Below are 15,308 nucleotides of genomic sequence, written 5' to 3'. Positions count from 1 at the left end.
TTCATACTGGAAGGAACACTGCACAGTGCATGGCGATCTCACTATGGTCAGGATCTGGTGAGTAGCTGGAGCCCGGTGGCCTCTGCCACCCTCTTCTCACAGAGCCACCCTATGTGTGTGGTGCCCAGGCTGGAGTGCTGTCGTGCATCCCTGACTCACTGCATCCTCAACCTTCTGGGCTCAAGTTATCCTCTTGCCTCATCTCCCCGAGTTGCTGGGACCACAGGTGCACACCACCACACCTGGCTAATTCTTGTATGTTTTTATAGAGATGTAGTCTCACTCTGTTGCCCAGGCTGGTCTCAAACTCCTGTGCTCCAGAGATCCGCCTGCCTTGGCCACCCAGAGTGCTGGGATTATAGGCATGAGCCACGATGCCCACCTGTGTATGCTTTTAAACTATTAGGTCTCTGATCAGGTTTATTGAACCAAGGGTTCTCAGGTGGGGGAAAGGCTTGAGAACCTTGAATTTAATGCAATTGCATTTGCTTTTGAGGAACTCGAGGTCCTTTGAAGTTGAGTAATGAACCCTCGGTTGTGGTTGTGTTTACTTCTGCCCAGCTGGTGCGGGCTGGGTCTGTGTCAGTGTCACTGTTCTCTTCTGACCTGCTGACACTGCGGTGGCCTCCCGGTGTCCCATTCTTTCCTTAGGGTCACTGTACTCAGGCTGAGTATGGCTTGTGTTGCGGGGAGGGACAAAGACCAGGCCTTCTTTCTGCTGTCAAGTAATAGTTCCTTTTCACTTGCATTCATCGACCTCCAGCTGCCCAACAACCCTTTAAACAGTGAAAAGAGCTGAAAAGGGACAGGATTTGTTCCTTTCTTCTGAAGTGGGTTCATATCTGGCTGCGTGTCAGAATTGCCTGACTTCCCTTCAGCCCAGCTGGGTGTCGTCACTGGGCCTGGGACGGGTCTAGGTAATCTCTGCATTTCACATAAGCACCCCAAGAACGACTGAGAGGAATCAAGAGTAGCAGCCTGCTGGGCACGGTGGTTCACACCTGTAATCCTAGCACTTTGGGAGGCCAAGGTGAGCACATCGCCTGAGGTCAGGAATTCACAACCAGCCTGGTTAACATAGTAAAACCCTGTTTCTGCTAAAAATACAAAAATTAGCAGGGCATGGTGGTGTACACTTGTAATCCCAGCTACTTGAGAGGCTGAGGCAGGAGAATCACTTGAACTCAGGAGGCAGAGGTTGCAGTAAGCAAAGATTGTGCCACTGCATTCCAGCCTGAGCGACTGAGTGAGCCTCCATTGCCAAATGAAACAAAACAAAGAGAGTGGCAGCGTGGTCCCACCCTGCCACCCTGGGCATGGCATCCTGACAGAGGACTTACTGCTTTCTCAGGATGGGGTGGGAGGGCACAGGCAGGCTCATGCTAACAGAATAGCCACTTGGAAAGCGATGCTTGGTCCTCCCTCCCCCAGTGTACCATGCCATCTTCCTGGAAGAGCTGACCACCTTGGAGCTGATTGAGAAGATCGCCAGCCTGTACAGCATCTCCCCCCAGCACATCCACCGAGTCTACCGGCAGGGCCCCACCGGCATCCATGTGGTGGTGAGCAACGAGGTGAGCATTGCTGCCCGGCCTGCCCTGACAATGTGCTCTGGGCCCCGGGAGGAACTTCAGAACCCCTGTCCCAGAAACACACTTGGGTTTGGGAATGACAGACAGGTTTGTCTGCACGCCACCTGCTGCTGTGGCTGTCTGGGGCCAAGAGAGAGTGCTGAGGCCCTGTCTGGGTCCAAATGGCTGGCATGCCGAGTAGCCACTCCTTACCCCTCCTTGGCCGGGTGCCCTGTGGGAGCCTGGAGCACACACTCCACTCTGCCCAAAGTGCTTACATCAAGGTTGTGGAGGTCAAGAGAGTGGCGTTCCCCCAGGGTGGCTGACAGGCCCCAGGGAAAGGTGGAATGGACGTGGGGGCAGGTGATGGTGAGGCTGTGGTTTGTAGGGGAGGAGAGCAGAGGCCTCTGCCAAGTGGTGAAGGATCCACAGCCTTCCTGGGTGGCACAGGGCTGTGCAGAGCACAAGTAGCTGCTGGCAGAGGGCTCAGGTACTGTGGTCTCCAGGTATCTTACCCCACCACTGGCTAAGAAGGGGTGTGGAATATGCTTGCTGACATATTCAGACAAAGGCATTCCTTGCAGGTTGTAGAACAGAGGCTTTTAAGTTTGTTCTATACTGGACTGCATCCACCTAATAACATAAGTGTGTACTGTGTCCTGGCTGTTGTTTTAAGTGTATACATAGCGACTCATTTAATCCTGCCTGTCTCTCTATGTCATGGATGTTATTAGTATCCCATTTCACAGATGGGGGACTGAGGCACAGAGGCTTAGTAATTGCCTCTGGTTACACAGCGGGTAAGGGGTGGAGCTGTGGTGGGAGGGAACCCAGGGACTGCGGCTGTAGGGCCCAAGCTCTGAGTCTGCAGATTCCCAGCCCTTACTGAAGTCAAGCCTTTATTTATTTATTTAAAAATTTGTATTTTAAAAAAATGGAGACATGGTCTCACTGCATTGCCCAGGCTGGTCTTGAACTTGGGCTCAAGCAGTCTTCCTGCCTCAGCCTCCCAAAGTGCTGGGATTATAGGTGTGAGCCACCATGCCCGACTTTTTTTTTTTGGGGCAGAGTCTCACTCTGTTATCTAGGCTGGAGTGCTGTGGTGCCATCTTGGCTCACTGCAACCTCTACTTCCCAAGTTCTTGCAATTCTCCTGCCTCAGCCTCCTGAGTAGCTGGGACTATAGGCACACACTGCCACTCCTGGCTAATTTTTTTGTATTTTAGTAGAGATGGGGTTTCACCGTGTTGCTCAGGCTGGTCTCAAACTCCTGAGCTCAGGCAATCCACCCACGTCGGCCTCCCAAAGTGCTGGGATTATAGGCATGAGCCACTATACCCAGCTTTTTTTTTTTTTTTTAATTTTTGTGAGACAAGGTCTTGCTCTATCGCTCAGGCTGGTATGATTTCAGCTCATTGCAACCTCTACCTCCCAGGCTCAGGCCATCCTTCCATGCCAGGCTCTTGAGTAGCTGGGACTACAGGCACTCACCAACACGCCTGACTGATTTTTTATAGATACAGGGTTTTGCCATGTTGCCCAGGCTGGTCTCGAACTCCTGGGCTCAAGTGATCCACCCACCTTGGCCTCCCAAAGTGTTGGGATTGCAGGCATGAGCCACCGTGCCTGGCTGAAGTGAAACCTTTAAACAGGGCTGTGCTGGTGAGAGCAGGGATGGGATCATGTGCCCCCAGCTCAGACCCCAGCAGACCCCGAGTACATCGGGGAACTCTGAAGTCCTCTGTATAGAGGATTATAGAGCCCCGCCCCACCCTGGACCAGCAAAGGAGTGGTAGCACACAAGGACAGCATTTGTGGATTAAGACTGATTCGTTTCTTCCCATGCCTGGTCCTTGCCTTTGCTGGTGGTGCTGCCAAGAGTGTTCCTGACCTAGTGACATTGAGTACTGAAACAGTGACTGGGAAAAGAAGAGAAAAATGCAGGCTTTGGAATTGGACTGGTGTCCAGAACTGCCTCCTAGTTGGTGAATGACTTTGGGGAAATTTGCTGAACCTCTCTGTGCCAGTTTCCACATCTGCAAAACAGGGATGCATATACCTGTGGAACAGACTGTAGTGCAAAGTGAGAGAACAGTGGCAGGGGCCAGGAGACACTAAACAAGGAGTGGGTGTCGTCATCGACCATGAACCTGCCGGGCACTTGTTATTTTGGGAAGTTAGTGGTAGAGAGATCTTAATAGATTTCAGGATGTATAAAAACATCACACTTTGAAGGGTTTGTATATTTCATAGGTTGACGTTAATAATCCTCTTGCCACTTGTCATTTCAACTGCCAGAGCCCTTGTATGTTCATGAGTACTTCATCTCAGTCTTGCAGGTCATGAGAGGGGTATTCCCCCAGGGTGGGTGACAGGTCCCAGGGAGAGGTGAAATGGACTTGGGGGCAGGTGATGGCGAGGCTGTGGCTTGTAGAAAAGGAGAACAGAGGCCTCTGCCAAGTGGTGAAGGTGCCACAGCCTTCCTGGGCGGCACAGGGCTATACAGAGCACCGGATTTTTCCTGCCTTTTACATTCAAAGTAATTTGTAATTAGCATAAGAAGTTAACATAGAAGAGCAGAAGGCAAATGTGAAAAACCCTTACCTACCCCCATTTTTTTCTCCAGGAAGAGTTATTAGGTTTGATATGATTCTGCAAGGTAATTATTTTATGCTCTTGTCTCTATATGTGCCCTAGTGTATGTAGATGTAGGTTTTTAAAACATGCAGGCTGGGCATGGTGGCTCACATCTGTAATCCCCACTCTGGGAGGCTGAGGTGGGCAGATCACCTGAGGTCAGGAGTTCGAGACCAGCCTGACCAACATGGCAAAAAAATTAGTCAGGTGTGGTGGGCACCTGTAATCCCAGCTACTCAGGAGGCTGAGGCAGGAGAATCACTTGAACCCTGGAAGCGGAGGTTTCAGTGAGCTGAAATCGTGCCACTGTACTCAGGCCTGAGCGACAGAGCAAGACTCCATCTCAAAAAAAAAAAAAAAATTAAAACATGAAGCAAACATCCAGCCCTACGTTTATCTGCAACTTGCTCTTTTTGTCACCAGTTCAGAATTACTTTTATATCACATTCAAATCTAATCCAACGTTTTTGTTTTGTTTTGTTTTGTTTTGTTTTGTTTTGTTTTTGAGACACGGTTTCACTCTGTAACTCAGGCCGGAGTGCAGTCATGGCTAGACTCATCGCAGCCTTGACCTCCTGAGCTCAGGTGATCCTCCTACCTCAGCCTTCTGAGTAGCTGGGACCACAGGCATATGCCAACCACGTCTGGCTAATTTTATTTTTTTAAAACTTTTTGTAGAGACAACATTTTGCCATGTTGCCCAGGCTGGTCTTGAACTCCTGGGCTCAAGTGATCCACCTGCCTCCGCCTCCCAAGGTGCTGGGATTACAGGCATGAGCCGCTGGGCTTACAGGCATGAGCCACTGTGCTCAGTCTAGCCATTTTTTTTCACTCCCATTTTACCGATGAGGAAAATGAAGCTTGAAGTTCCTAACCTGAGAGCTGACTTTAGAATAGCCAGGAAGGTGAACGTGCTGAGAGCAGTGGACAGCTGTGGTGTCACAGAAGGCTTGTCACCTTGCATTTCAAAACAAATTTCCTTTTGTGAAGATGAAAGCCAAAAATGTGGGGAACCCTTGCAATGTCACTGGTCCCTGAAGGCAGTTCCTTCCTCAGTTTGCCCTGTGTGCTCAAGAGTAGGCAGTGAAGCAAGTGAAGCAGAGAGCAGAACCCAAATACCACCTCGCCTAAGTAGGCGATTCTCATTCCCCAAGGTCTCCTTGCCTCTTAACCCGGAATGTATTGGAAACCTTTGGTTCTTAATTGCCCAGAGTGCTGGAGGCAGCCTGGGCAGCTGCAGAGCCGACCCCTGGGGTGCAAGGGCACTTTATTAAACAAGAGAGTTACTGATTAAGCCCATGTGGGCTCTGCATACCCAAGTGGCTGGGCTGCCAAGAGTCCTAGATGGAGCAGGCCAGCAGAATAGAATAAATGTACTTCACGCATCATTAGGCCCTGTGGGAGGGGCAGGGGGTGACAGGTGGATGGGTTTGCAAGATTCGAGGCAGTAATCCACAGCAGGCCATAAAATTTGGATGGCATTTTTTCAATTTGAAAAGGGGTTTTGATATTGTGTTAGCTAGTGTGTCTGTATTGTGTATATGTTTATATATTTTATTTTTTGGTTTTTTTGGAGATGGAGTCTCGTTCTGTTGCCCAGGCTGGAGTGCGGTGGTGTGATCTTGGCTCACTGCAACCTCCACCTCCTGGGTTCAGGCGATTCCCCACCTCAGCCTCCAGAGTATTTGGGATTACAGGCACCCGCCATCATGCCTGGCTAATTTTTGTATTTTTAGCAGAGACGAGGTTTCACCGTGTTGGCCAGATTGATCTCGAACTCCTGACCTCAGGTGATCCACCTGCCTCAGCCTCCCAAAGGCTACTGGGATTACAGGCGTGAGTCACTGCTCCTGGCCTGTTTATACATTTAAAAAATATTCTTTAAATGTGAACTGTGAAATTCAGCATAAATATGGAAAGAATATATAAAACTCTTTGCACAATTAAAGAATCATTGAAGTACCCATGTACCTGCACTAAGGTTACCAGAATGTTTATGTTAGAAACCCCTTTGTGGACTGATTTCATAACAGTCAACCAGCTAGCATGAATTTTCTATTAAGCATTCCCTTGCTCCTCCTCCATATATTGTTTAATTTTGCTATTTAAAAACTTTTTATAAGTGAAATCATAGTGTATTCTTTTGTGACTTCTTTCATTCCACATTTTGTTTGGAGGTATACAGCTGGAGCTTCTTGGCACTGCCGAGGAGCTTGATTCCATCACAGCTGGTTCATGTGTCTGCTGTTGACTTACTGCTGGCAGGAGTTTGATGTAACTGCAGGTGGCGCTGTGCTGAGCAGTCTCATGCCTGTCTTCGTGATGCAGGAGTTTGTCTAGAGCTCATGACTTGTAGAAGAGTGTAGGAAAAGTTCCTTGCTGGAAATGCATGGTCATTCTTAGCAGGTCCCATGAACCGTGTTAGAGAGGTTGACATCCCCTCCAGTAGTGGACACAGTTCCTGTTGCTCCACATTCTGGTTGTATTTTTGTCATTAAATCAGCTCCATTTTACAGATAGAGCCATGGAGCCAGAAAGTTAAGAAGGTTGGCTTGTCCAAGGTCACTGGGTAGTTAGTTCATCAAACTTAGAACTGTAGAGAAGAGGCTGCTGAGCAGTGTCCTGCCCCATTTAGAGACACACATAGTGGAGCCCTCCTTTATATTTCGTCCTTGTAGGATGCTGACGTGCAGACCCTACTGGATCAGGCCCTGCAAGGGGCAGGGGGCGACAGGTGGATGGATTTGCAAGATTCTCCAGGCGGTAATCCAGAACAGGCCATAAAATGTGGATGGCATATTTTTCAATTTGAAAGGGTTTTTGCTATTGTATTAGCTTATGTGTGTGTGTGTGTGTGTGTGTGTGTGTGTATTGTGTGTATGTTTATATATTTTATTTTGTTTATTTATTTTTTTGGAGGCAGAGTCTCGCTCTATTGCCCGGGCTGGAGTGCAATGGCGTGATCTTGGCTTACTGCAACCTCCACCTCCCAGGTTCAAGCGATTCTCTTGCCTCAGCCTCCAGAGTAGCTGGGATTATAAGGCCCCTGCTATCATGCCTAGCTAATTTTTGTATTTTTAATAAAGATGGGGTTTTACTATGTTGGCCTGGTTGGTCTTGAACTCCTGACCTCAGGTGATCCACTCACTGGCCTCACCAGTACCAAAGTTTCTGTTTTTAAAAGCGTTATATTTAGGTGTTTTTATCTGTTGCTGTTATTCACATACACATTCCTACAATATGTCCGTTACAGGGATTGGAAGAATCAGTAACTAGGAAAAAGCAAAAAGTGCAAACAAAGAGAAATCAGTGGCCCAGTATTAAATGGTAGTATTTCGATACCCTTTTGGGCCTCTTTCCATCGTTCGTGTTCATACTAGCTGGTTGGGGTTATGTTCAGGTTTCTGCTACTTACACTGCAGTCATGTTACACATTGATTGTGTGTCCTCTTTTTTTGGTGAATGTTATGACAGAACCATGTACCTGCTGCGTTCATAGGCACTGTGGCAGTGGTGTTTACTGCGTTCTTGCAACAGTGGTGGTTACTGTTTTCCTGTGTCTGTAGACACTGTGGCGGTGGCGTTTACCGTGTTCCTGTGTCTGTAGACACTGTGGCAGTGGCGGTTACCATGTTCCTGTGTCTGTAGACGCTGTGGCGGTGGCGTTTACCCTGTTCGTGTGTCTGTAGATGCCGTGGCGGTGGCATTTACCGTGTTCCCGTGTCTGTAGACGCCGTGGCGGTGGCGATTACCGTGTTCCCGTGTCTGTAGACGCCGTGGCGGTGGTGGTTACCGTGTTCCCGTGTCTGTAGACGCCGTGGCGGTGGCGGTTACCGTGTTCCCGTGTCTGTAGACGCCGTGGCGGTGGCGTTTACGGTGTTCCCGTGTCTGTAGACGCCGTGGTGGTGGCGTTTACGGTGTTCCCGTGTCTGTAGACGCCGTGGCGGTGGTGGTTAACGGTGTTCCCGTGTCTGTAGACGCCGTGGCGGTGGCGTTTACGGTGTTCCCGTGTCTGTAGACGCCGTGGCGGTGGTGGTTAACGGTGTTCCCGTGTCTGTAGACGCCGTGGCGGTGGCGTTTACGGTGTTCCCGTGTCTGTAGACGCCGTGGCGGTGGCGTTTACGGTGTTCCCGTGTCTGTAGACGCCGTGGCGGTGGTGGTTAACGGTGTTCCCGTGTCTGTAGACGCTGTGGCGGTGGCGTTTACGGTGTTCCCGTGTCTGTAGACGCAGTGGCGGTGGTGGTTAAAAGTGTTCCCGTGTCTGTAGACACTGTGGCAGTGATGTTTCTGCAGCTGCGCAAGGCTGGACTCAGTCACCGAGGCTTTCCAAATGATAAACTCATGGTTGACGGAACATGTTCTCTCTTTTGCCTTTCAGATGGTACAGAATTTCCAAGATGAATCCTGTTTTGTACTCAGCACAATTAAAGGTGAAGCCCTCCTCCCCTCTCTCTTCCCCCCTTGTTTAATTGAGGTGTGTAGGCTGCATCCCTGGGGCAGCTTTGGAGGCAGGTGGGAGAGTGGGGCCTGACTGCAGGATGGGCCCTTCCAGACAGTGCTGACCTGGAAAAAGCCTTTGGGGAAAAGAAAACACATACTCCCTGTGAAAGCTAGCTTTAAAAATGGCAGAACTAGTGAGATTGGCCCCCAAGGTCACTTCTGAAAGGGAAAGCCTGGGCCAGGCAACTTGTTGTCCGTGAACTCAGTGTTGAGTAGAAGCAAGAAGCATTGCACATTGCCTGGGGTCCTCCAGGAAGACCAAGCCTGGAATACAGCCACGGAGTCTGCAGGCAGCGTGGGTCAGGAATGGGGGCGAGGAGGACCACCTGACAGTGTGCCTGTGCTCTGCCAAGGAAGAGCTTGTGGGCCAGGAACATGTATTTACTCATAAAAGGTAGAGGAAGACCTGCTGTGGCCTTCGTAAGGGCTGGGGTGCATGTATAGGGTATATCAGAACAAAGCCCTCTGACCGACTCATAGACCCTGGACCATGGTGAAGCCATTTCCCGCCTTGTCCTGTTTATCTAGCCACCGATATCTTTAGGGCCTGGGGGCCATAATATTCCTGAGAAGCACAGTTGTGCAAATCTTCCTTGGAATACAGGTTTTCATCCTTGGGCCTAGGGCTATGGTGGAAAGACCTATTGTTAAAAAGACCTATTGTTAAAAAGGCATGTGAGATCTCTGCTTCTGCCAGCACTCTTTGCTGTATGCAGCCCTATTTTGGTGGTCTTTCCTGATACCCTAACAGCCTGCCTTTTGGGGCTCCCCGATACCATGGCACTGTACCTTTTTTCCTGTGAAATATGCCCTGTGTTTCTCTCTTGCAGCCGAGAGCAATGATGGCTACCACATCATCCTGAAATGTGGACTCTGAGCAGCACTGGGCCATGTACCTGCCTCTAGCTCCCAGCCGCATGGATCCCTGTGGATGTAGAAATTGCCCCACTGTAAGCTGTGGCCTCGCCAGGCAAGCTGAGGCCAGGAGGGACCCTGCCCAGTCTGTGAAAGCTACGTAGCACCAACCAGCAGAAGCCCGTGGACACCAAGTACCATGTGCAGAAAGCCAGTGGCTCCTCCTCTCCCTTCCTCTTGGCCTCCAGAGTTGGAATGGTTCCTTGTTCTTTTCTGTTGGTCCAACCCTAACGTTGTAAAAGGGAAAAAAGTAGAAACGTCTGCTCTGAAACCCCTTGACCCTTAGTTGGAAGCTTCTTGGGTGTTTTGGTGCCGCCTCTCTCGGTCCCTTCTGAGCACTCTCCTGCCTCGGAGAAAGCTCGGCTTCACCCTGGAAGCTGGTACCCTTACCTCCTCCTCTGGGAATTGGCTGCATGGCCAGCACTGCTGACTTGATGGGAGCAGTTTGCGCTCCTGCCCCTGTCTTCACGTTCGCTTCCCTTCTCGGTGACCCTGGCGAGCTTCCGTCTTTCCTGTTCTTGGATGAATTGACGGGAGTGGGGCTGTTGTGTGCCTTCTACCTCTTTCTTCTCTACCTTGTTTCTAAGGATCTGCTGCTGTGGAACCCAAAGATGAGCTCCTATCTCTGCATCGGCGCTTTGGCGCGGTGGATGCCACAATGCACATGTGCATCTTTTCTCTGTTTTGTATTTTTCTTTCCCCCACCGGATCGCTGTTTAACAGCCTTTCTCGAAGATGTTAGTTCTGAGGCCCTTTGTGGGGAGATGGGGGGCGGTAATAGAAAAGACTTGTATTTCCTGGGCAATCGTGGGTAAGGAGGATTAGGAAGGAGCATTCCATTGTTATCATCAGCTGACCTTGACCACCACAATACCAGGCCCTGTTGGATGGACTTACAGAAAGTTAGAGAAAACGTTGGTGACCCACTGCTAAATCTGCCACAGGAGCATTGTATTTTCTCTGGGCGCCCCTCACGTCAATGTTTCTCTTGGTTTGTTTGTAAGGGGTATGTTTAGGGTGTTTTGCCTGCATCAGAATGGGTGTGTCATCGTTCCTAATGGCCTAACTGCGGGGAAATGTGAGTGTCAGTAACTGTGGTAGGTGCAGAAATACGTCTGTCTTGCCTCTGGTTCCTGGGATCCAGTTGTCTCTACTGGCTAGGGCTTCAGCTCTTTGTTAATTTAGTTTCATGGAGAACGCCATGACCACCTGAATGGGATATCATAGCTTCTGAATGGAGCTTCTGTGGAATGAAGTGCTAGCCTGAAGGATTATCAGAATAAAACAAGGTCTACAATGGGTAGAGCTTGTTTTATAGATGAGGAAACCGAGGCTCAAAGGGGCAGAGTCACCTGCATGGTAGCACATAGTGATAGGGTAGTGATATAAATTTATCATATAAACTAGGATATTTCAGCCCTAGGGGCCTTGTTAGTCATTATCTTGGGTAATAGCCATGGCATTCCTACAGAACAGAGTGAAGACAGGCTCCCGATTCCTCCTCCTTTTTTAGAGGGGAAGCGGGGAGTGGGTTAACTAATAGCTTTAGGCTGACTTCATTTTTGGACTCAGCCCACCCACACCCGGGTGAATTAAAAAAAAAAAACTGACAGCTTTATGAAGACGTAATTCACATGTCATGCAGTTTACCCATTTCTAGTGTCCAATTCTGTCGTTTTTAGTAAATTCACAGACCCACAATCAGTTCACAGAATTACAGTCAATGTTGGAACATTTTCGTCACCCCCAGTAGAAACCCCGTACCATTTGTCACTCCCCTGCTTTCCCGACTCTTGCAGTCCAGGGCGGCCGTGAATCTACTCTCTGTGTAAGATTGACCTACTCTGGACATTTCATATGTCTGGAATCATGTGATACGGTCTTTGGTGACTGGCTTCTTCCACTGAAATGTTTTCTAAGGCCATCCAAGTTCAGCATGGATCAGTACTCATTACTTTTTCTTTTCTTTTTTTTTTTTTAAATTGCACTTTAGGTTCTGGGGCACATGTGCAGAACATGCAGGATTGTTGCATAGGTACACACATGGCAATGTGGTTTGCTGCCTCCATGCCCCCGTCACCTACGTCTGGCATTTCTCCCCATGTTATCCCTCCCCAACCTCCCCACTACCACACTGTCTCTCCTTTGGTCCCCACCCACAGACCCCAGTGTATGATGCTCCCCTCCCTGTGACAATGTGTTCTCATTGTCCAATACCCGCCTATGAATGAGAACATGCAGTGTTTGATTTTCTGTTCTTGTGTCAGTTTGCTGAGAATGATGGTTTCTAGATTCATCCATGTCCCTACAAAGGACATGAACTCATCATTTTTTATGGCTGCATAGTATTCCATTTTATATATGTGCCGTATGTTCTTTGTCCAGTCTATCATCGATGGGTATTTGGGTTGGTTCCAGGTCTTTGCTATTGTAAACAGTGCCGCTATGAACATACATGTGCATGTGTCTTTATAATAGAACAATTTATAATCCTTTGGATATATACCCAGTAATGGGATTGTTGGGTCAAATGGAATTTCTGTTTCTAGGTCCTTGGGGAATCACCACACTGTCTTCCACATGGTTGAACTAATTTACACTCCCACCAACAGTGTAAAAGTGTTCCTATTTCTCCACATCCTTTCCAGCATCTGTTGTCTCCAGATTTTTTAATGATCGCCATTCTAACTGGCGTGAGATGGTATCTCAATGTGGTTTTGATTTGCATTTCTCTAATATTCAGTGATGATGAGCATTTTTTCATATGTTTGTTGGCCTCATATATGTCTTCTTTTGAAAAGTGTCTGTTCATGTCCTTCACTCACTTTTGAATGGGTTTGTTTGTTTTTTTCTTGTAAATCTGTTTTAGTTCTTTGTATATTCTGGATATTAGCACTTTGTCAGATGGGTAAATTGCAAAAATTTTTTCCCATTCTGTTGGTTGCCAGTTCACTCTAAATGATTGTTTCTTTTGTTGTGCAGAAGTTCTGGAGTTTAATTAGGTCACATTTGTCTATTCTGGCTTTTGTTGCCAATGCTTTTGGTGTTTTGGTCATGAAATCCTTGCCTACTCCTATGTCCTGAATGGTTTTGCCTAGGCTTTCTTCTAGGGTTTTTATGGTATTAGGTCTTATGTTTAAGTCTTTAATTCATCTGGAGTTAATTTTAGTGTAAGGTGTCAGGAAGGGGTCCAGTTTCTGCTTTCTGCACACTGCTAGCCAGTCTTCCCAATACCATTTGTTAAACAGGGAATCCTTTCCCCATTGCTGGTTTTTGTCAGGTTTGTCAAAGATCAGATGGTTGTAGATGTGTGGCATTGCCTCTGAGGCCTCTGTTCTGTTCCATTGGTCTATATCTCTGTTTTGGTACCAGTACCATGCTGTTTTGATTACTGTAGCCTTGTAGTATAGTTTGAAACCAGGTAGCATGATTCCTCTGGCTTTGTTCTTTTTGCTTAGGATTGTCTTGGCTATGCGGGTTCTCTTTTGGTTTCATATGAAGTTTAAGGTGGTTACTTCATTCCTTTTTATTGCTGAATAATATTTTTTTCTTTTTTTTCTGCTGAATAATATTAAATTGTATAGATAGACCACATTGTTTATTGATTCATCCATTGATGGACATTTGTGTGTTTTTACTTTTTGGCTACTCTTAATGATGCTGCTATGAACATATTTGTACAAGAGCATGTGTGGACATATGTTATCATTTCTTTGGGAATATACACAGGAGTGGAATTGCTAGGTCATACAGTAACTCCATGTTTAGCTTTTTGAGGAACTTCCAGATGGTTTTCTACAGCAACTGAACCATTTTACATTCCCACCAGCAATGTATTCAGGTTTCAGCTTCTCAACATCCTTGTCAACACTTGCTATTATCTGTCTTTTTGATTATAGCATCTTAATGAGTGTGAGGTGCTATCTTGTTGAGGTTTTGATTTGCATTTCCCTGACGGCTGCTGATGTTGAGCATCTTTACCTGTGCTTATGGGCCATGTGTATATCTTTGGAGAAAGGTCTGGCCAGATCCTTTGCCTAGTTTTAATTGGGTTGTCTTTTTTTTTTTTAAGTTTTCTGTTTTCCTAACCACCAGACTACCAGGGATGAGCTTTCTTTTTATTGAGTTGTGTGAGCTATTTGTATATTGTAGAGGCCAATCTTTTATTAGGTATGTGATTGGTAAAATTGTTCTCCCATTCTGTGGATTGTTTTCACTTTCTTGGTAGTGTCCTTTGAAACACAAAACTTTTTTTTTTTTTGAGACGGAGTTTCGCTCTTCTTGTTACCCAGACTGGAGTGCAATGGCATGATCTTGGCTCACCGCAACCTCCACCTCCTGGGTTAAAGCAATTCTCTTGCCTCAGCCTCCCGAGTAGCTGGGACTACAGGTGCGCACCACCATGCCCAGCTAATTTTTGTATTTTTAGTAGAGACAGGGTTTCACCTTGTTGACCAGGATGGTCTCGATCTCTTGACTTCGTGATCCACCCACCTCGGCCTCCCAAAGTGCTGGGATTATAGGCGTGAGCCACCGCGCCCGGCCCACAAAACTTTTTAATATATTTTTTCTTTTTTCTTTATCCACCATCTGAATTCCAAAACTTTTAAATTTTGTTGTCTAAGATACTTATTTTTTTCTTTTGTCACTTGTGCTTTTGATGCCATATCTAGAAAACCATTGCCCAATCCAAGGTCAAGAAGATGAATGCCTGTGTTTTCTTCTAAGAACTTTTATAGTTTTAGTTCTCACAATGGTCTTTGATCCATTTTGAGTGTATTTTTATACATGATGTGAAGCAGGGGTCCAGCTTCATTCTCTTGCTTGTGGATACCCAGTTGTCTCACTGCTTTATTGAAAAGAATATCCTTTTTCCACGGATTTGTCCTGGCACCCTAGCCAAAGGCCCCTGGTTCTTACTGCATCTTGTTTCCTGGGACGTGGTGTTGTCATTGGGAAGCTTACCGTTTTTTTCACTCAGTCCATGTTTGGCTCCACCATTTTTACAGCTGCCTTTCTATTCTGTTCTTGCTGTCTCCCTCTTTACCTGACTCAGTGGTGCTAGGTCATGTCACTCTTTGATGCCCCACAAACTTTCTTGGTGCCTGTTCCAGCTCCACACGCTAGTTCTTGGGGGAAGGTCGAGACCGGTGAATTCCTTTTATGAGTCATGAGGAAACTGAGCCATCTAGAAGTGGAATAATGTGCTCAGGGTCACACAGCCCATTAGTGGAAGGACCAGGACTAGACCTTTGGTCTTCTGAGGCCTAGCCCCTCAGGCTGTCTGTCTTCACTGTACCCAAGTGATGTCACTACCAAGACCAAATGATGGTGGGTTAAATTTTAATTCTTAAAAGTATAGGAGGCTAATATTTTACTTCTTAATTCCAAAAGAGGATCTAATAAAAGTCTGTTGCCTTGTGTGCTATTAGTAGAGGCTTCCATTTTTCTGGCCTGCCCCCTGGCATCTTCTCTCCTTACTTTCTCATGATTATAGTTAAAGCTTATAGCTTATGAAAGAATAGAAAATAACGAATACCAAACAAAAGTACACGTGGTTATTTGGTACCAAAATGTCTCAGGTGCCTGATTCAGCAGCTCCTCCCTTCCACAGGGGTCAGATGAGCTAAGGCTCCAGGTTTTATTTTTCATTTGATTGACATACAAAAAAGCCATAGGCCTTCC

The 15,308-nt window shown here is 47.2% G+C and overlaps 1 protein-coding gene across 1 annotated transcript in view; it reads left to right on the top strand.

The window, feature by feature from the left end:
* TFCP2L1 (transcription factor CP2 like 1) overlaps positions 1–15,054 on the top strand; it is a 69,946-nt gene extending 54,892 nt beyond the window's left edge. The window contains exons 13-15 of the mRNA XM_002749539.6: positions 1,432–1,574; positions 8,587–8,638; positions 9,539–15,054. Of these exons, the coding sequence (XP_002749585.2) occupies positions 1,432–1,574; positions 8,587–8,638; positions 9,539–9,585 (242 nt within the window). The 3' untranslated portion in view covers positions 9,586–15,054. The remainder of the gene's footprint in view (positions 1–1,431; positions 1,575–8,586; positions 8,639–9,538) is intronic.
* Positions 15,055–15,308: the final 254 nt, after the last annotated feature.

This window comes from Callithrix jacchus, chromosome 6, assembly GCF_049354715.1.
Source record: "Callithrix jacchus isolate 240 chromosome 6, calJac240_pri, whole genome shotgun sequence".
In the NCBI taxonomy this organism is placed as follows: domain Eukaryota; kingdom Metazoa; phylum Chordata; class Mammalia; order Primates; family Cebidae; genus Callithrix; species Callithrix jacchus.
Note: the sequence above shows the minus strand (reverse complement) of the source record. Positions and strands in the feature narration are given on the sequence as shown.